At 39.4% G+C, this 22,718-nt stretch overlaps 1 protein-coding gene across 2 annotated transcripts in view; it reads left to right on the top strand.

The window, feature by feature from the left end:
- SPOCK1 (SPARC (osteonectin), cwcv and kazal like domains proteoglycan 1) overlaps positions 1–22,718 on the top strand; it is a 277,860-nt gene that overhangs the window by 207,611 nt on the left and 47,531 nt on the right. For both annotated transcript variants that reach the window (XM_032124995.1, XM_032124994.1), the window contains one exon: positions 11,762–11,876. In XM_032124995.1, coding sequence (XP_031980886.1) covers positions 11,762–11,876 — 115 coding nt within the window. The remainder of the gene's footprint in view (positions 1–11,761; positions 11,877–22,718) is intronic.

Genomic DNA, 22,718 nt, shown 5'->3' with positions numbered 1-22,718 from the left:
ACACTTTTGGGCAGGATCACACCCTTCAAAAGGAAGTAAGCAATAAGTGAGGATTGCAAATACAGTATTTGTTCTTTTTGGGAAAGCTACCAATCTTGATGATGGTAATCCCAGGTCTGCTTTTCTAACTTGATTAGAATCACAGTTGTGACTGCCAAATCAAAGAAATTGGCATGTGATAGTCGAAACTTAAAAACCCATCAATTAACATCCACTCCTCCTCTAAGGACAACCTGATTGCTGCTGGTGTTAGTTCCGCTTGCCTGTTGTACATTTTGTGTGTAAAACCAGTGTTACTTTTAAAATCCTCCTTTCTGCAGTAAAGGTCAAAACAGGAGAAAACTGTTATTTACATGGTGAGTCACCCGATACAGTTCAAGCATTGAAAGTTGTGTTCTTGATGGGAAGAGGAAACAAGAACATCTTAGAGTTTATTGTGCCAACTTGCAGCTCATTACACAAGCTTAAATACAAATATCATTTGCAGTAATTTAGTTACCTTGTTCCAAGCTTGTTCCAAGCTCTATGCCTGCATTCAGTTAACCTGTAAAATTCCTTATTCCAGTATTCCAGTGATGCAATTTAGTGGTTGTAAAAAAGGGGATTAGCTGCTTTTGGGTAACTGGCTTGTAAGAGACTTGTATTTCAGGATTCTTTCCCTTAATGCATGGGCTCAAGAGGGACCGATGCCTGAGGTGCTTCAAAGCTGTGGTCTTAAATGGTCTGACCTTCCCGAGAGGTGCCAGCCTCTTAGCATAGGAGAAGGACTTTGATTTTTTTCAGTTTCAGAATTCATATTTTGAGCTTTTCCTAGCAAACAGCTTATTTGAGCCATTTGGAACATCAAAGGAGGTGTTTCTTGGCTTGGGTGCATCTTTAATTTAAAGCAGATTTATAAAAGGCCAAAACAGGATAATACTGCAAAAGGATTAGCTGTGGTTACTTGATTTCTGAGCAAACAGACTAATTCTGCTTTCTTTGTATAGGTGTCTTTCACAGCAAGTCCATTCAGTGAGCATTGAACTAGGCCTGGGGTTTGGTTTTTCCAATTTTTTTTTTTTTTTTAATTTCTTGTTGTTTCTATTGTGTTCTTTAGAAATCAGAAACGTTGCTGAAAGCTTTAACTTCAAAGCTTAAGCCTGCTTACCCTCCCTTGGTTGCTGTGCTCCAAAAGACATTCCTAAAGCTTCTCTGCTAGTAACTGTCAAATGTTTTGTTTCAGTGCTTCTTAGCATTGGAGCTTCAGTTTGGCTTTTGTTTTGATTACAAAATAAAAATTCTGAGAAGTCAATTAAAAAGCAGGCAGGCGTTCTTAGGAGACTTCAATCCTGTTGCTAGTCTGAAAGCAACCAGAGCGGTGGTACTGCAGGACGCTGAGTATTTTATGTTTGTACTTACACTTCAGATTTGCTCTTTCTGTAAACAACAGACAAAAACTCTCTCTGAGACCTGAAAGTTTGCTGGATGCTGTACATTTCATACATCAGTAACAAGGAATGAGCACTGCTGGGACCACATCATGGTCAGTGAAATCTGGGCAAACTTATTGTGAACTAGTTAATCTAATAGATGTAATGGAAAGGATGGGATAACTATTCTAGAGAAGAGGACTGACTTCCTGAAATCTGTTATCAGGGAATAAGGTGCTACTTGGGAACAAAAAAACACAAACTGACTTTTACCTCTCACATGCAAAGACAAAGTTTGGTTAGAAAAGGACTTGAAAACCAAGCATACATGCTGGAAAAACTGATGTTTCCAGTTTTGCAGAGGGAGTTCAGGACTTGTTGGTATGTTTGGCCTATGACTGGCAGCACAAGTGAACTCCTGAGTTTGCTGCTTACTGCACCACCATGTTGCCAAACAAGCCAGGGTGCCCTTTTACTGTATCTCCATCCTTTTTCCCCCACCATTTTCTAGAAAAACAGTGCAGTGAGTTCTAAGAAATCATTGCTAGTGCAGGATGTACGAGCTCCAAAGCCCAGGGTACAGCACTTGGTCTGACCCTTGTTCTCTGTCTTTCCTGGAAGCTCCCCAGACCTTTGTCCGCATGGATTATGAGATGTTTCCAGGTACTTCCTCCTTCTCCCAAATAATTTTATAACACAGGCCCTGGGAAGCACAAAACTTTATGACCACAAAATCATAGAATGATTTGGGTTGTAAGGGAATTTAAAGAGCATCTTGTTCTAAACCCCCTTCCATGGATGGGGACACCTCTCACTAGATCAGGTTGCTCAGAGCCGTATCCAGCCTGGCCTTGAACAGGGATGGGCAAAATAACACTCCAGCTGTTACTCAATATTTGTGGAAAGGTTGCTAGAGAAGAAATGGGCAGCATAGTACAAATTCGAGACTTAATTCAAGATGGGAACCAGGTGTAGTAGCAACATTTTCTTTGACGTTGCTTTGTAAACATAGATTCATCAGAGAGAGGGTTGAGTTTATCCTGATGTTACATCAGGACTTATCCTGACTTATCCTGATATTCAGTCCATACAGCCATAAGTGGCTGGAGTCCCATTCCCAGTCACATCCTGTTGGGCATCAGACATCCCAAAAGTAACTGCAAATATAGTACTTTGCAATTCCTGTATGATGGAGAGAGTTGACTGAGAGATTTTTGGGATGCTAAGATACTGCCATCATACCAATTACATAACAGCCTGCAGGGAGCATGCCCACCCTTTATTCTGGTCACCAGCTGCTGCTTTTTGTCCAGGTATGGACAAATGGATATGGGAATGACTGTGTAGATGGAACATTGCCTCATCTGAAATCCACATTGGTGTAGTCACCTGGTGTGACTGAATTGCTCTGTTTATAATGTGATTGACTGGGTGGAGACCCTGTGCTGGAGGATCTGAATGTCTTGTGTTGCCTTCCCTCTGCCATATGCAGGTGGTTGTTTAGCTGCTAACGGGAGCATCAGTGTGTGCACAGAGCCACAGATCGTTACCTCTTGATTATGTTCACGTTATCTGATGTGTCGTCTCCATGAGAGAAATTAAATTGCCTTTAGTAATTTGAAGCGAGTAAAAATGACAAATCATCGTTCTCATGTGATCGGTAAATGGCTGCAGAATGAGAATGAGAATGCATCTCAATTACATGGCAAGTATATTTCAAGCAGCATCGATCACTCCAAATCTCCAATTGTTTTTCTGTGAGTTTCTTTACTTTTAATCTAAGATGGCTTTGGTCTATTACAGGGAAAAAAAATTATAGCTTTGTTCAACTTTGAATAGTGCTATTAGCTATGAACTCTCAGCTCATGATTATGAGGAGTTACAATAGGGAATAATTTCATAGAGACAAAAGCAGTACAATATAAATCTAGAAATGAAAGAAAACAAATTCAGTAGGAAACTGATTTTTAAAGTCCATGTCTTGCGATATGGAAGACTAGTGCACAGAAAGCAAAAAACTCCCATGTGCAACCAGAAAATGGTCCTCATCAGTGACCTGTCATGCAAATCCTGCAGGGAGAGCAGAGTAGATATTTAGCAACAGGAGAAGCTTTTCTGACTGAATATAGAATATAGAATAGGGGAATGGGTGACTGTGCATCATCTCCTTGGAACCTTGTGCACAAGGAACCAGCTTGTACAGCCCAAAGTGTGAGCATGACCTTGTGTCATGGGTTAGCAAGCTGAGTCTCGGAAGTGATGTTCTCGCAAAGGAGTGCTTACAGCTTCCTCTGTGACCTGACAGAACCTATCAGCAGCCAGTTTGAATATGGACAATTCTCTAAGCCACTTAAAGTTGTGACCGCCTCTGTGATCCACATTTAAGAATAGGCAAACTCCCCCTCCAAGCTCTCTCTCATTTCCGGCGCTGGGACAGGCGGCTGCGGGCCCCGTGTGGGGGCCAGCGGGCCCGGCCAGGCCCTGCTTGGGCCAGGCCAGGCCAGGCCACGGCCATCCTGGAGCCGATGGGCCCTGTTCCACCCACGGAACCCCCCCGCCCCCCACTGCCTTGCCGTGGGCAGCCAGAGCAGCTTGGCTCTCCCCCCTCTCCACTGCGATAAGAAACATTCAACATTCCAGCTGCAAAGCTGCAAGGCCGAGGTGAGATTAACCCTTTTATTGCTGTGAAGAGCTGAAAACCTGAGGGAAGAGAAAGAGGAGATGCTTAAAGCTGAAATTCTGTTGTGAAGCTATGATATATCAGAGTATCCCGTTGTAATTTCATGAAGATATGGGGGGTGGAGTGTTCAACTCGTAAGCAAAAGCACCTGTGCTGAGATAGGCAGATGCTGACACAGCTGTAATTTCATGAGAAGTGTGGACAGGGAGAGATGGACCAGATGAGGACTTTTGCTCCAAACGGGAAAGGAGAAAACTTCAGTTCCTAGAGATGCTCCCAGAGATAGTCCTAAAGATGAAGATGAGGAAGACCCTTTGCTCCCAGGGAAGGAGAAGGGCCTCTGTTTTTGTTTCTGAACGGCTCAACCTTAAAATTGTACCCCAAAAACTTCAAGAGTGGACCCTCGAAAGCAGTTGTGGGAAAAGCTGCAAGTCAGGGGAAGGGACTCACACGCAGGCAGAGAGACTCCTCTTCCTAAATGGACTGAACAATATTTGGAAGTGGGCGGCTGTCTCGTTGTGATAATGTTTTCATAGCACGAGCAAGAAGAGACTTCTCTTTCTAAATGGCCTGAACAAGGTTATTATGGAAGTGGTAAACAGACTGAACATCTTAAGGGTTGTCTTTTCACATTGTCAGTGGGAGAGGGAGGAAGGTGAGGGGAGGAGGAGAGTTCTGAAAGTGTGGTATGATTTTTTTTCCCCTCTTTTAGGTCTGTTAATAAACTTCTTTATATTCTTTCAAGTTTGGTGCCTGCTTTGCATTTCTCCTAATTCTTATCTCACAGAAGATAAACAGTAATGAGTATTTTGGACCAAACCACTACACCTTGGTACTCAAAAATGGTCATCAAAATCAAAGTGCCGCAGCCTTTGCATGGTATGTAACAGGAGGAGGATGGGAGGAGAGCAGGGTGGTTTGCAGATTTAAGCCAGACTGGTGCTTTGAGTTAAATCTTGGTCAGAAGGGAGGATGGATGTCTTATTTTGACTCAAAAATTCACAGGGACAGAAGTGCTTTGTCTTTATTTCCCATTTAACTAGTCTTGGTCTCATCAGCCAGTGAAGGAGAATTTGAAACCAGCATTGCACAAATGTTTCAACTTATGAATTGACTCTTCTGTGTCAAGTTCCAGCCCTGTTTGGTCTGTACTTCTCCAATAAGGACCCGAATTTCTTACAAGATGATAAACCAGCTGAGATATGCCCACACACACCCCTTGACCTAGGTGTTTCCAGAATAGGCATCTAAATTACTTGTAAAAACAAATTCAATTTCTTTATGATGCAGTAGATTTTGGTGCCTGGAACTATTTTCTTGCTTGTTCACATAATGGGACCCATTTGTTTTCATTGTCACCTTGCTTTAATAAATGGTCCCTTGAATGTCCTTCACCTCCACATCCAGTGTTGTGACCTTGAATGCTGTATCATCTAGCTCATGCAATGAACTGCATTTTTTTAAATTTCCTGCTTCACACTGAGCTGATTGCCACTTGTTTCTCGGGGCAATGTGTTTTGTATTAAAACAGAATTTTGTGCTTCAGTGCTCTGTCCAGAAGTCCCCAAATTAGCTGATTCTGCTCTGTCTGTAAGAGCAGTTTGCAGCAACATGAGTACACGATCATTTGCTTGGTTTGAAGCCCTGCCAGTCAAACACTGAGATGGTTCAACATGCCTACAAGCAGTCATCCTACTAACTCTTCAGCTATCAGTCAGTTTGGAAAAGAGCTCTTTTTTTTTTTTTTTAAATGAACTCTTTAATATTTACCTCATGAATTATTTATTGCTTTATTTCTTTCTTTATTTCTTTCTTTATTTCTTTCTTTATTAACTCATGGAGTCTGCTTAGGAGCTGAGCTGACCCTCTATGGAGAAATCAAGTTCTGTTTTCTAAAATCACTTTTTATCTTTAGCTGATGAAAAGAAGGAGCTCCTTCTGTTCTCCTCCTCCTGAGAAGTTGAAGCCTATTTTTAGAGAGGTGTGTACAGTTCTAATAATCATGCAGAGGCACGAAATATGCAATTAATGCCATTCTGAATGGCATGATTGCTACCAATTGCAACTCAGCTTGTTCTTTTCTGAAGCCTAAGAACCAATTGTTTCTTCTTGGTAGATGAACCTTCTGATTCCCCTGTTGCTCTGGAGATAGTACTTGGTTGTTTAAATGTATGCTGTAATAGTGAAAAACATGTAACTTTCTATTTCATATGGCTGGGATCTAACAAAAAAAGCAGCTAAAAATTTTTAAATGAGAAAAAAAGAATATCATTACATTTTAAAATCTTAAAACTGGGAATCCTAATCTTAAGGACCTGAGCCACATGCTTGGAGCACTTGCAGTTGCTGATATGACCTCCTGACTTATCCTGATATTTGAAGATTGCTGGGGTCTCATGCTTTCCTTCTGTTCCCTGGTAATTTTACCTGGAGGGCAAAGTCCTGCAGCTCTCCCATCTGTGTCTCTCTCTCCTTGAGCCTCCACCTGGAAGCTGTTCTCTTTTTCTAGCAGATTATGAACCACCAGCCTGCCAGCTGAGTGTGCAGTGAGAGACATTCTCAAATATTTGTTGTTTACCTGAGATATAATAAGGTCCTTCATGTCACTCCTTGCAGAGAGGGGATTTTCTGAGCCCATCAGCTATAACATCTGCTTCAAAACTAGAGCTAGCACATATTTTAAAAAAGCTTTAATATGTATTTACACAATAGATTGGTTGTGTTAGTTAGAGTTTATCCTACCACTGGTATGCATGCGTAACTCCCGTTAATATCAACACCAACTATGTATTCTCATACGGAGAACAGAGCTCCTAATTAGAGCTCCAGGATTTTAGGATATCTTTGTACAGCTCTTATTGCAAAGATTAAGTGCCATGTGCTCGCCTGGTAGCTATTTTAATAGGGAAAAAAATGGTGGGTTTTTATTATAATTATTTTTTTCCCTCAAGTTCCCTTTTATTTTTATGGCAATAGCATGACCCACTGCCATCCTGGAGCAGTGCATGTGCAGGGCAGGAGGCCTGGCAGTGGGGAGCTTTACTCTTGTGAGCAGAAGGGTACCCAGAGAAATGAGATGACTACACTAGCTACCAACAGTGCTAGTCTGGCCATGGAGTAGCCACTAATGCCAACAGAAGCCTGCCCAAGTGGTCAGTCCTGGGGACAGAGCTTGGCCCGTATTTTCAGTGCCCACCCTGGGGCGCTGTGTCCCAGGGCAGCCTTTCTCCTTGCTAACACCCAGGACAGAGGGGCTCTGGTTTGCAGAGCAGCAAAGCCGCAGCAGAACCCATGGCGGGGAGGGGAGGTGCTGAAGGACTACACAACCCTGTCCCACAGTCCAGAATCTGAGATTCACCTCACAATTTCACATTAGTGTCTGGTTTTTTAATGAACATGAATTCATGTCGTTGACTGCTGTCTCTCAATCCTTATTTCAGGATTTTCAGGTTTTCAGAGCCTGAAAAGTTTGGAGAATTCCCATTAAAACTTAATGTATGTGTTCAGAAGAATGCAATGGGAGTGCATCATCTGACATTTCTTTTGGGATTTGTAGGAAAGATACTGAACCTTTTTTTGGTGTGACAAGTTTTAAAAAAACCCATACTTGATCTGAGTGTGTTCCAAATACAATATTTTTTTTCCATCTGATGAAAACTGGAAGCAGAGGCTTATAAAGAAAATAGTGATAAGAGTCCCAGCTAAGGAAGCAATGGCAAGCACTGCTGTAAAGCTTGTAAACAAACAACCCCTCTCAAAGGGGTGTCTGAATTCCAATGGATTCTAATTATCTGCTAAGACAGATATGTCGGAGACACTATTGATATCAAAAAACTCTGGACTAAAAATATATACATGCTATAATTTTAGGAAATTTTAGCTTCTGCCTGTGGCAGCTGCTGGGTAAAAGATAAGGTAGAAAATAATGAGCTTTTGTTATTTGTATGTGTAGTTTCGAAGACACATATTGTGAGTGAACAAAAGATGCACCATAAAACAGGCACTGCACTGAAATCATTCTTGGTGAAAATGTAAAAAGCTGTAGGGTGCTAAAAATGCAGTGTCTTCCAGGCAAGAGCACTGTTCAACAACAGGGGTTTAGAGCCACTGCCATTAATATGATGTAACATCTCAGGAGTTTAACACTTAATTAGTATACTATAAAATTTAACCTCCTGTTTCAGTGTTCACTCTTTCTCAAACGAGACTTCGTGTTTATCTTTGTCATGTATATTGTCTGCTAATTCCTACATACCCTCCTGTTTAATTCCTATTAAATTAATGATAGAAGGGACAGAAGTTTGGAACCTAATACTTTCTCCTTTATTGGCATGACTACAAGAAATTTTCATTTATAGATTTTGAATCATGAATCAATCAGGAGTGGGTCTTTGATGATCCTTGTGAGTTCCTTCCAATTCAGGATACTCTCTGATTTGTTGCACTAAGACCAAACAGGGGTCTCAGAGAGCCTCCCCTGAGGGATCCCTGGAGTGTTCTCTCCTCACCCCCTTCCCCAGCGTTTGTTTTGGAGGCTGTGAGGTTGCCCAGGGTGCTGTGAGCGCTCTGTCTGTCTTCTCTGTGCCCTATGAACAGGAGCAGTGCTGGGCACACAGGATGTCCCAGGCCCCCTGAGACACCTGCAATTACATCTCAATTGCACCTGCTTTGCCACTGAAAGGTGCTACCAGGGCTAGGATGTGCTGCTGTACCTGGCTGGATTTTAAGCAAATCCATGTGTTGCTTGTGTCAGGATGCAAAGCTCTTCATGGCATTAATGCACTGGGCTGTACCAAGCTGTCCATGAAAGCATTCATTAGTCAAATATACACCCTCGCAGGAAAGATCACAATAACTTATTCGACAGGATTACTTACTTGCAGGTTAGATCAAAACCTGGCTGCCAGAAGTTGAAAGCCAGTATAAAGGCAGAGATACGCTGTTTTATTATATCATTAAAAAAAAATCTAGATTCTCCTCTAGCAGGGACTGGAGGCTGAAGACTAACAGACAAGAATAAAATAGCTAGGAATAAATTTTATGTAGCTATTTTCTTTCTCCCTCAAATGTGAATGCTTATGCAAAACACATTGCTGTAGATTCACTGACAATAAAGAGGGAATCATTATACGAGTAGTGGATTCTCAGGGGAACACTTTAACCAAAACACACTCTGCAGTAATTTCCCACATCTTAGTTGAATAAATTAATTTATGAATTTTCCATGAATATGTTCAACCATTTCTCCCCTCATATATTTTATTGATCTCCATATACATTTAGCAACAAATAACAGAGCTGCTTTTCCATTTGCAGTAAAAGAGTTTAGAGATGTTTATGTGGGCCTTGGGGTTCAGAGTAAACAAATGCAGTTCACACACCAGGGAGGCTGCAGAAAAATACAAAGCTTGCAAGACCCAGGGAGCTCTACTAGAGCAGCTCAGCAGAGAGTCGAGGCATATCCAATCATATCACTGGAAAAATGAGTCCCCTGAAAGGAGAGGGACCAGCCCCAAACTGCAAGGAGCTTTGTGACTCATCTCTGCAAAATGTATCATGTCCCTTTGGTATGAAAGACTGAGAGTTTTTCCAAGTACTGTGTATCATTCTATTGTCCATGGTCTGGAGAAAGCCAGCAGGCTCCTTACAGGCTGTAGATCCAGTGGCAGAATAATCCAAAAAGTCATTATTGCTCCACAAGACATCCTCTGTGGCCGCTCTGCCTCTGAATATCACTTAGCGAGGCTTAGGCAAAGTCATTAAATCCAAAGTTGAGTTACTCGTGTAGGTTATTATAGTGAGTAAGCACACCATCACATGGAAAGTAAGATATCTCCATGTTTTCCTTTAGGGAAGGAATAAAGAGTTACATACAGTGATGAGGTGTTGAAAAGTAATTAGTATAACCCTAAATTAATATTTAAAATGATGGAGTTCTTTAATCTTCATCCCCCAACACCAAACATCCCAAACAAGCATGGTGGGAATATAATGTGGTTAATCATGGGTGTAAACTTACTCACATGTGACTGCAGCGTTGTGATCTTCAAGCTGGCCTCTCCTCCTTGCCCTCACATAATACAACTCTTCTAAGGAACCCTTTCTTTTTTGGTTTATGTTTACCTTTTTGGTTGTCATTTTTATCAATTGTATGGAAAGCTGAGGAAAAACTTGTCTTGCTGTTTGTAAGTATAAAGCTCTTTCTTTTTTAACTGCACGTAATAATGGGCTTGAAATAGGCTGTACCATCTTAAAGGTTGGTATTTGAAGTATAATTGCTAATGCTTAGATACATAATTTACATTTATTATGCATAATAAAATATGTAAGTAATTGATGTTCTGTAAGGGATTAAATTTTCAACTCCAGCTGCAGCAAGAAGATTTATGCCTGTGTTCTCAATAACGCATTGACTATCAGAATCTGCTGCAGAAAGTTGTTGCCTTCAGGACTGCACTCAGTGTTCTCCTTCCTCCTGTTCTCCTTTCCTCCTGATGTTTTCTCTCATGTCTTTGTGCTCTGTGCAAAGTGTATTTGTGGAGCAAACAGTTGAAAAATAAGTACATATATTCCTTCAGTCTTGCAAGAAATCGGTATAAAATGCAAGCTGAGCTTGCACACGTTCATGTGTGGCCATGCATTTTCTAAGTGAGAAGGGCAGGACATCACAGAGAGCACAGAAGCACCCTGATGCACTGAAGTTGAGAACGGCGGGGGGATAATGTCAGCAGGGTGGGATGTAGGCACAGCATAATGGACTCCTGCTGCTAGATTAAAGCCTGGGCAAAGATGAGCCCTTCTAACAAAAACAAACGCAGGCAAAGCCAAGATATTTGCAATACTTTCAAAGCAAGAGGGGTTAATCTTGTAACAACATCCTTCTCTGTTCTCTTGGCTTCCACTGTACCAGAATTACAGGGGCTGATGCTGTGCATGTCAGCAGTGGCTGTTGCTCAGTGAGCTCCAGTTGCCCACTGCGTCCTCCATGGTAACACCATGGACTCAGGCTCTGTGTCCTTCAGCTGTGTCAAAATACATTGTGTCCCACTGTGTAAACATGTTGGCCTGCTTTTAAATGAATCATAGCATTAATCATTACTAAAACTCAGATCAAAGGGATTTTACTGCCCGGCATTCTCATTTTCCTTGGCAGGGGGCAATCCCTGCAGGAAGGAGGGCCAGCCCGGGCACCACAGGCAATGGTCCCCTGTGTATCAAAAGCCCTTGGATTCTGGTCTGGTAAAAGCAGTGCTTGAATAAGACAAAAAATGGAGCTGAATTTGGTTCATTAGGTATCAAGCCAAAGAGAGCATTTGTGTTTCTGCTGCCTTGTGCTGTTTTCTTTCACTTCATTTATTACTACGTGAGTCCAGTCTCCAGCCACTGGTGCTGCTGGGCACAGAATGGGGAAATAACCACGGGGCAGTCACTGAAGGGAGGGCAGCTACACAGGCACAAAGCTCTTGGAGGAAAGTCAGAACTAAAATGTATGTAATGCAAACAGCAAAGGCTAGGAATAGTCAGTGTTATGTTATAAAAGTATTTGCAATAGAGACTGAAGTTTTGCAATCTATCCAATGACATTACTGATAACAAAATTTCTCATTTAATCCAAAGCTGCTATTTTATGTCTTGTCCTAATTAGTATTCTTGCTCTTTTTTATGCTTCTAGTGCAAGATGGAGTTTCATGCATGTACTTCTGGCAAAACCATCACAGCTCGATGTGAAGGTCCCTGTCCCTGCCTTCCAGGACCTGAAAGTTTAAAACACAAGATAGAGAAGACTGGTAAGTTGAGCTGTTAATGAAATCTTGGCAGATTAATTGGCTTCTACTATGTTCTTAGAAAAATGTAAGAAAGACTTTTCTTAACTGGTATATTTTCTGTGTAAGGCTTTCTGAGAAAGAGGTAAGGTACAACTAATCATTTTCTAAGCAGGTGGTGCTTTCAAACACATTAATTGCTGCAAAACTAACTCCTATTTGAGAGAGTCTCATAGGAAAACTAAATTCTGTCTAATGATCCTCAATTTTAAGTGCAAATATTTCAAATGGAAATATTGAAGAATTGTAAAAGAAGGTAGAAATGAAAAAATACTACTTGATGGTTCATTATTTTGTGAGTTAAAAAAATCAGTAGACTGTGTGTTAACTAAAAAGTGGTTTAAAGTCACACGTGTATTACATGGGATCTGAATTATCATTTTAATTTTTATTGTTATTAATGTTACCATTAGAAGTCAAATATATGTTAAATAGACATATGTATCTGTGTTCATGTATAGATCTGTTTCAATAACAAAGTCATTGCAAATGATGCTGTATCAAACTGAAGGTTGGAGTCTCAGCACAAATGGCCTTTTTCCCTGCCAGCTCTCTGGTGAGTTCTCTCTATAGGTCTGAAAGCCTGGTGAACTAATTCACTCCCCCAGGTCTTTTCCAAGGAAGCAAGCATAAACTGTCTCAGAGTGACCTCATCCAAAGGGAATTAGTTCTATCAGAAGAGACTGACTAAAAGCAGAACTCCAGCAGCAGAAGGGGAAATGTCATAGCCAGGTTCTGTCTAAGAGTTTCCTCCCTGCTATGAGGAAAGCCCTTTGGAAGGAAGAAGTTTGTTTCCTGTGGCTGTGTTTTCCTGGTATGAGTGCAGATGTTTGGTGAGCTGGCACAGTGAGCATGAGCCTGGGTTTAGGCCTGGTTTTGAGTCTGGTGGTGTCCTCTCTCTCAGGAGTGCTGAAAGTTTTAACTCACTGACTGCTGCTAGGCTCCTGCCTGTATTGGGAGCTCACAAAGGCAAAGTGGTGATTTAGGCAGGGTTTGCTCTGTCAGGTTAAGCAGTGAAATGTGTTTGTTTGTCTTGCGCATCACATGGAGTATAACAAACAGGAAGCTTTAACACTGGTCTGTTGGACCCCAAATATATGTGAACCTCTCTTCACTCTTTCTCCTTCCCACTGTGGACATGTTCTACCAGTAGCAGGCACAGAAACAGGGAAGAAATGTTTAAATAACATTTCTTCTTCAGATTAGTTCAGGCCCTGTCCCCTCAGCTGAAAACACTGATGATCCTGCTCGTGGTTCTCCCTGCACACATTGTATACTCTAGCACAGCACCAGTGCTCACATTAGGCCTCCATGTACTTTCTAGAACAAGTGTTACTCCAGCCTATTTTTTGAAAATTCAGGTTTCATATAATTTTTTGAAAATTGCAAACATTTTTCTGCTCAGCTCTCAAACTTTGAGCAAGTGTTGTAGATGGCAATGTTCTGAAGTTGATATATAACTGTAGTATCGCTTTGTGTGGCTTGAATCTTTTGGTTACAGAATGCCCACTGATAAATTGCCTTATTCATATTTTCTATTTCTTTTAGCCCTTATCAGGCTACAAGAAATATTTCTTTTTCTCTGCCCTTTCTATTTCTTTGCCCTTATCAGAAAGAGTATCAGATTAATAAATCTTCAGTGACATTTCAAGCTTACAATTTCATTCACACAAGAGAAAAAAGATTCTAATAACCCTTATCTTGATAAATGCAATTTGACAGGGTATATGTATTCTGAAACCCAGGCTTTTGTTTTGCTTGACTCAAAACTTTAACTCCAGCCAACAAAGCATTTATTTAATGAATTGGGTGATCTGCAGAGCAACTTTCCTGAAGGCTTTTTTAAGTGGCCAAACTTGAACTAGCAATGCTCCTGCTATGACAAGGTGTCAAGGATATTACTATTATTATTATTATTATTATTATTATTATTATTATTATTATTATTATTATTATGTGCTGAAATGTCCACAGAAGGATTTGGAATTGAAAATCCAATAATCAATAGCAAAGGTGCTTTATAACTTGCTTTTCTACTGGATCTCTGAATGTGCCAGTAACATTCCAGTGAAAGACTTCTTTTATCTTCCTCAGTCTCCTTTCTTCAGGTATTGTCTCTTCAATTCACCCACTGAGTGCAATGGAGTCTCAAACTGAATATTTTAGAGTTTGTCAGTCTTCTAACAAAGTGCTCCCAGGAGTTTCCATGAGAAAACATGAATAAATTCTACATACCAGCATAAATTTTAAGCAGGTGCAATTTAGTAGTATCTGAAGAGGGATTTGGAATTGTGTGTGTCTGCCCTTTGCAGCCTGGGGCCCAGCCAGCTTTCCTTAGTGTATGAGAAAATGATGAATTCTAGTTGCTAACCACAAAAAAATTTCCATAGTGCACTGCTGCCTTTTGTAAGATTCCTTTTTTTGCTGAACAAGTAGTGTCAGCTGGCTTTGGAGAAATAAGCCCTGACCAGCCCCTTAAGATGACATGGCAGTGCTGGGTTCACGGCTGGATTCAATGATCTGAAAGTTTCAACCTAAATGATCTGATGATCCTGTGGGTGAGATGGGTAAGTCCATTCCTTGGCAGAGCACGGGAGACTCCCAAAACCTGGTCATGACAGCAGTTCATTGATCTCCTCTTCATCAGATCCCCAGATCTCTGATTTGGGAGCTTCTGACTAGAATGTTAGTTATGTGGTATCTTAGTGTTTTCTCTAGGGTTCACACAAAATTATTTTATTTCTTCATATGCTTCAACCATATCATTAATATTGCTGAATTAGCTGAAAAATCAGTAGTTTGATTTCTCACATAAAAATTCACTTGAAAAAACTGTGCAGACCTTTGGGACTCATTTTGGCTCCTTATTTAGTTGCCAGGTTTGTGAAGTGTAACGTTAAGTAGAAGATGATAGAGAGATAAACCTCATGCCTTATACAGACATGCCAGTGGAAATATACTAAGGAGAATAACAGTGCAAATGCTTCCAGCAAAATGGAAATGCAGCTCTTCGAGCTCACACTTCAACGTTGTTATGCCTATTATACAACAAGGTTAAACATACGTGGTTGTGAACTTCCAGTTTGAAGACAGTTTGCATTAATCTTTACATATGCATTCAATCATATTCAAATATTATTCCATGATAAATTACTTTCCAAAATTAAAATTTTAAAGGAACATTTAATTTCCAAAGTACTGTAATTCTAAATGTCATGACCTTTTTTTATATGCTTGTGAATAAAATTGGCAGCAGCATCAAAGAAAAGCAATCTATGTGCTCAGAGGTAACAATGGACTGCAGTGTCTGAGTCCTATTCCTTCCTCCTCCCTGAGCTCTTTCAAAAACATCCCAGCTTTCAGGATGAAAATGAAGATGAATAATCATGTTAAAAATTGGAATTCCTTTCACAGTGCTAACTGCTACTATGGAGACATTAATAACATAGCACGAATGCAAGCAAAAGAAAACCACACCAGAATTATTACCTTTAATGGCAAATAACAACAATAAAATCTTTCTACCATAAGGTTAAATCTTTGAAGAGATGGCAGGATCATGTTCTTCATTTTCTTAAATGGAATTTTGAATCAGAGTCTGAGAGGTAGAACACAGGTCTCTGTGAAGGTACTAATGGAAGATTTTGGAAAAGAAGACAAGCCCTAATGCTTTTACTCTTTGCTGTTTTAGGCCCATTTAGATTCCTTTGATTTATCAAAACACTTGATGTGCTTCATAATTCACAGCAGTATCCCAGCTTTACAATATGCTTCCATGATAGCTGCTGATTTTCAGCTCGGCTACCCAGAGACAGAGGTTCAGCTGTAAACTGCCTTGAGGTTAGCTGCCCTTCCAGAGTGTGCATGCCCTTTGATTTAATACTATAAAATGAATAAGGCTATAATTTCAACAGAAGAAAAGGACTAGAAAGTGTCTCTAAGTGACAAAAATTATTTAAGGAACAGAATCTTGTCTGCTGATGGTTTTCAGGTACCTCTTTGCAATAGCAAGTAGAGTCCTCATCAAGTATAACTTACTTTTAGACCAAATGAAGCTTCCAAAAAACCCATCATAAATAACTTCGGATAAGAGACAAACGGTTTCAGTTCTTCAGAACCTCCTGGCAAAGGGAGAGAATCTTGCCTTGAATCCCCTGTTCATTCTATCAAAACGCCAACACGGTGCAATGACTGGGGTGTCTCTCGTGGTGGCAATAATGTGGTTCTGTCAACTTCCCCTGTTGCTCTGTGACTCCTGTTTGGTCTGTGTTAGTGGTGTAGGTGCTCAGGAAGGATGGTAAATGTTTAACAACATGTCAAGGGCTCTTTCTGACTGTACCCTTTCTGTGCTTTCTAAGTTAAGTGCTGTTATTCCCAACACACCAGGCTTCATTTGTTGCCATCAGGGTTGCAGAACCACTGGAGCATGAATGGATGCAGTAATTCAAAGCAGGTTTATCCCTGTCTGTGCATTATGTGCTTTTGAACTTGCAGAAATGCCCAAGGCAACTTCTAAGGAAATCCTGTTATCTTCGTAAAGGGACTGTAAGGTCAATAGGCAAAAGCAAATATATTCAAATATGCCAAGTGTTGTTTAGATTTATAAGGAGAATCAAGGGAACATTTTTAAGTTACAATAATAGGTCTTGGCAAGCTTGATCAAGAATCTACATTGTTTAGGGTATGAATTGTAGCATTTAACTACCAGCCCCTATTGGTTGTGATGGATGAGAAGGTCTAATGTTCCTTTCCTGTATAAAATGAGCACTCAGTGCATGAAGTTCATTTGAAGAAATCACTGTCTTGTTTCCCAAATGAGTTGTATCACTTCTTGTGTCTGAATGACTGACAACTAAAAGAATTTAAAGTCTTGAAATCCACTTTCAGCAAATATTTCAGCGTCAAATTGCTATTCACAGGTTTTCGTAACTGCAGAGTACATAATTTTAAATTTTATGAAGTATGAGTCATGGACATGGTTGATTTGAAATTGGTGCAGATTTGCCAGGAAATGTTTGCTTTCGTGGCTTTAGTTTTGAAAAAAAGCTCTTTCTGACACTGAATTTCCAGGCAGATTTTTAAATTATTTACTTGAGTCTCAAACTCTGGGAATGATAAAACAAAAGCATTCCAAAATTAAGGTCACCCAAGGTTTCAAAGCTTTAGTATGTCTCATGAAAACTAGGTGGGTTCCTCTGGACTTCATCAGTAAATAGTAGGTTTATTAGCTCTAAACCATGTAGGATCTGATATTTTTGCTACAAAATTTTCTGTGTGAGTACTGCAGTTCAGATTTTTAATTTGTTACATGATTAAATGAACATACCCAAGTAAATCTGAGTTATGTGGTTTCTTTAAATAATAATTACTATTATCAATACAATTATTTTGCCTGCAAGCTTTCACACCAGCAGATCAGTCTTTATTCCTTTCCCCAAAGCATGAAAGATTAACTTTTTTCACTTCTGCAAGATACTGTTTGTGAGTAGTGAAGTGACTGCACCCAATTAATATTTGATTAAAAGAAAGTCAGGAGGCAGGCAAGAACAGATATTTCTGCTCTCCATGGATGGCTGTTGGTGTCACCCACTCCTCTTGGAAGCAAAAGCCGATAGCTCCAAGACTGAGGCAGCAAAATCAAGCTCTTGCCATAGTCAGAAGAAAAGTGATGGTGGCTGGGGGGTGTTTTGTTTGCTGCTTCACCTCACATGAATCTTCTTTTTCTGCATTGGACAAAAGCAAGAGCTGATGGGAGAAAGGCCAGTTGTAGAATTCGTGTAGTGTTTTTCCTGTTCCCAAATACAACTGACTTGGACTGTATAATTAGACAACACATAATGTGAATTGTAAACTTTATAATTGAATAAACAAGTCTAAATGTCTCTGGCACCAGTATATGAGGACCATATTTTAGGATGTAGGTGCAAACAGCCATAATGGTATGATTTAAGAGCTCGAAGCTCTGCAAAGAAGGAATACAGAGAGATTTCAAACATCGTATCTAAAACCACTTTTCAGCTTGAGCAAATACTATTGAATTTTTCACCACCATTCAATATGCCCATACTGAGGTTCTGAATTATGTCTACAAAGTATTTATACAATGGAAATGAAATGCATATTTGCTTTATTTTCCATTATAATTGTGTTGTAAAGGAAAATCAGCCCAAAAAACTTGGTTAGGCCTGAGAGTAAATTCAGATTTGGATCTGTGATACCTCAGTGCTTTTTTTACCAAAGAGTAGGAATTAAAATTTTTTTTTTTCTTTCAACAATTATGCACAGAAAGCACTCAGGTGCCTATGTGGAGCCTGCTTTGACATGCACTTGAAAAGGAGACAGAATTGTCCCCTGTAGAAATGTTGTGTTTTGATCTGACTCCAAGGTTTTGGAACTCAGCACAGAAGCATTGATTACAGCAGGCCCCAGACAGATAACAAGTTAGGGACGATACCATCCATTGACTATCTGTCACTTTTTTGGCATGATCTTCTATGGATTTGATCAAATTACAACAGGCTCCAAAATACAGCAGACAACATCTGCTTTAGAGGCAGCAGTCACAGAAAGGAGGAGCAGGCACTCAGAGCGTCTTGTTCACTTTGCTGCTTTCAGGTGCTTGCTGAAAGGACACTGACTATAGTGGGAACATCCCTGCCAGCAGGATTTGCCCTTTTGGTAAATGCATGTCTTTAACAAGCTAACATAGCAAGAGAATAACGTTGAGCCAAAATTTCTGACATGATTTCCGAGGTCGAACCAGGACATGAGATACAATTCCTAATCATCACTAAATAAAGACTAATCCCAGAAGGCAGCGGGAGACAGGAACTGCATAAAAATAACTGTGTTGTGGTGTAATTATATTTAAAACAGTAGGATATTCTTTTCAATCTTTTTGAAATCTTTTGAAAGAGAACTTTTAAGGCTGTGTTAACTCCCTGACAGCTCTCTGTGGCTGAGTCGAGTCCTTATGTTTTCTCAAGCATTTATAGCTGTATGTTTGCCCAGGCTTAGCAGTAAATACAGGTTTCCCCCCCTTCCCCAGGAGTGGTCACCTGCTAGAATAGAAATAATATTTAAAAAATTCATTTGTTGGGTCTCATCCATGTAACCAGTAGCTGTGGATTGCTCAGTTCCACATTAAATTCAGTACAGAATCCAAATCTAAATGGGTTGCTGATCCCAAGGGCAGTGTAGACATCGCCTGGATCCCTGACCCTGCAGACAACTTCACACCTGGACACACAAAGGACACAGGATCCCAACAGATTCTGGGATGCAGAAACCCACAAAAACAATAAGAGGACACTGAGACAGCTCAATGGTCATTGGTTTCATAAACAGTATTAAACAAAATGTTAAAATGGCTATTGATTTTTTTTTTGGCATAAATAAAAGGTTAGAAAATGACAGACACAGTAAGCACTTCGTGTCAGCAAGTAACAATCATTTTCAGACAAGAAGTAATTTGATTTTGGATTGCCGACAGAAAACTATTGAAGTGGCACACTGTGTTAATAGAAACACCATCTAGTAACAGCAGGTGTTTGTGTGCTGATAATGATAATTAGAGCACTAAAATTTCTCTCATCATAAACAAAGTCAAATAAATAAGACTGGTTCCATATAGTTTTTTCTCATGGATATTGATTTCTGCATTTTTGGGAATATTTCCCTAACATTTATTCCAAGAAAATGTTTGTGAAATCTTTGGAAACCTGACAGTGAAATAAATTATAGTGCATATCACTGTGGTGTTAAGCTAAAACTTCCCAGTGTGAGGGGGAAAAAAAAAGCCCAAACCTTTTCAGTAAAGTACAGGAACAAATAAGACTTTATATGTTTCAAATGCATCTTTTTCCAGTTTCTTGGTTGTTTGGGTTTTTTTCTTTGATATCTTAAGGACTAAATTCCATCTTTAGTTACTCCAGTATAAATCTGGAATAGTTCCATCAAAAACGTTGAGCCGGTTGCTTTTGGTTGAGATATTCTCAGTCTATAGAGGTATAAATGAGTATAGCCTAGAGATTAATTGATCATTCCAAGAGAGGTTGTAACTTTTTATGCAGCATTGTGGCAAATTAGTTCTTGGTTTTTTCAATTTCTAATTCCTTATTAGTGCAGAAGAAAGGAGATGGTATTTGTGATATCACTACCTCATTCCAAATATATATCCTTGCATATTTTGTAGCTTCCACTGACCCAACAGGGACCTTTCTACATTAATTTTCCTCTGAAGAATTGCATTTTTTTGTAATTCAGTTTAATGGGCTGCATGTAAATCAAAAAAATAATGTTATCTGTTTTCTCTAAAGCAGCTGTCTTAGATGTGGACTAGAATGAGAATCTTTACTAAATTACTGAAATCTGAATTATTTGGCTCAAGTCCATCTCTGTCAAACAGGAGTCCAACATCCACACAAAAACACTAAAATATCCTGCAACACAATAAATAAATAAATATTAGAAAGCTTCTGGGCAACCACCGTAGGTCTTTATGCCCCAAATATTGAAATATCCATGTTTTAACATTTAGTAATTTTTTCAGACAGAGGGTCAAACTCTGAAGACTGGGTTGGTCACTCAAAATTGTGGTTTAACCATCCCTGCGGGTGTCCTGATGCAACCTCTCTGCAGCAGTCCTTGGGATTAGCTTGGACAGTCAAACCTCAAATTTGGAGCTGAATTATAAATCCTTAGACCCTACACACGCAGTCAGACAAGCCTTTATAATATTTCTGATTAATAGTAACATACAGAGTGGCTAAGCTTTTGTCTAAGCAATCTGTTTACTCTGTGATGATTTTAGTCTTAACTACATTTCTTTAAAATGAAATATTCCAATTTCATTAATAATTGTTTAGAAGGCAATTGCTTATGGGGAAACAGTTTCCTTTTCCTTTATGAGAACACACTTTATACAATGGTATCACTCTGTGCTTGGATTTAATAATTTGTAGTCTTGGCTTCGTCTTATTTGTCTGAAGGTGATTTTACTATCATCGTGTCCTATTTTGCAGTTTGTTTACAAAGATAGTTGAGGTACAGGTGTTATCGGGCAGAGAGAACGGGCAAAAATTGTCCAAATTGTAAGTATGGTCTATAGCAGCGAGTACTTGTTTATCAGGCAATCTCTGTCAGCAGGAAAAATGAAAACTGGGTAAAATAAAATCATGTCACTGTCATTTCAGACAGCAAGTTGCATGTTACAAATGCCTTATTGATCATTCACAATTGAAACTCATGTTTAAGCTCTCAGTTCTTGAAAAGATTGCAAATGTTCGTGGAGACTTTAAGATGCAAAAGAAAATGCAGAAGGGATACCATCTTTTGAAAAATCCTGGGCATTTTGTTTGAGACCACCAAAATTTGGCTTCATTTGGGACTGTGAAGTGATAACAAAATACACATATCTCAGTCTTTATCATGATTTTCCAGACAGTTGTGGTACATGGTTGTTTATCTCTGTAACAAAAATAACTCACTGCGAAAAAGCAATGCCCATGTATTTCTCAAGCATGTTGCATCTTCTGTTAATGTTATACAATAACATTCAGGTGTGGCTAAAAAAATAGTTATATAAAAAAAGGTGCCTCATTCTGTTTTGTTGTTCTCATGAAGGGATTAATTAGCTCCGGCCTGAGCTATGTTTAGTTGAAATGAAACCCAGGAAAACACCAGAAACTATTTTGTCTCCAGAAGTTCCAGTGCCAAGGTACCAGCGCATAGCACATTTCCTGGTAAGAGCTGATGAAAAATACTAAAGTCACAGGGAAGGTTTACAGACCCTGAGTTTTCCAGGCATGAAACCCAGTGTTTGTTTCTAGCTGATCCCATCCAGAAAAGGCAGGATCCTGCAGTTTCAAAGTGCAGTGAGATTGGCCTGTGAAATAAAAAAGCCTTCCCTCATTTGCAGTCCTTTCCTCTGAGCCTGATGGGTGGAGAGGCATTGGAAGAAGTATCTCATATATGAAGCACCTTATCTCTAAATTAGATTATTGGTGGGCAGTGGAGACTTAAGTTGGAGGGAAATTGCCAAAGGCACAAAACTAACCAGTCTTACGAACTAGATATCCTGCTTCCCTTTAATTTCAAATATTGACACTGGCATTCTGGACATTATAAATAAAAAATCTTTTATAGAAATCTTGATGTTGTATATTGTACATTAGAGATTGTTACATGAAGCTTATATATTAATCACTTTACTCAATTTAGTAAAATCCCATAAGCAAATAAGAAGTTCTGAACAACAACTATATATATATATATATATATATATATGTGCAGATCAGAATTTTTAAAGCACAGGTGGCTTTTACCAGAAAATATAACTTTTAAGTGTTTTGATTTTTTTTTTTAATTGTATGAGAAGTATGCTATATAGTGTATAGAGTAAGTGCATTTGAGAATGCTCTTACCCGAAGGCAATAAATGATTAAAATAGATTTTTCAATAAACAATCAAGTGGAAGGAATTGTTATTTGTTCAGTTTACATTATGTCACGAAGTTGAGTTGTTTGCAAAAAACACAGGACAGTATTTCACTTTTCTTTTAAAAAAGTTCCTTTTTGTATTTTCAATTGGATGTCCTTGAGAGCCGGAACAGTAGAAATGGGAAGAAGTTCATTAGCACAAAGTGCATAATTATACACTTGGGGTCTAATAATATTAACATCTTCTTTAATCTAAGTCCTCTTTGGTTAGAAGTGTCTAACGGAGGAAAGGCCTTAATGTGGTAGCTGGTCACAGAATAACTGTGAGCAACTATGATCTGTGAAAAAGACTTACATAAACCTCAGG

The sequence above is a fragment of the Corvus moneduloides genome, chromosome 15 (assembly GCF_009650955.1).
Source record: "Corvus moneduloides isolate bCorMon1 chromosome 15, bCorMon1.pri, whole genome shotgun sequence".
Taxonomy (NCBI): domain Eukaryota; kingdom Metazoa; phylum Chordata; class Aves; order Passeriformes; family Corvidae; genus Corvus; species Corvus moneduloides.
This window is presented reverse-complemented; position numbering and strand designations above follow the sequence as displayed.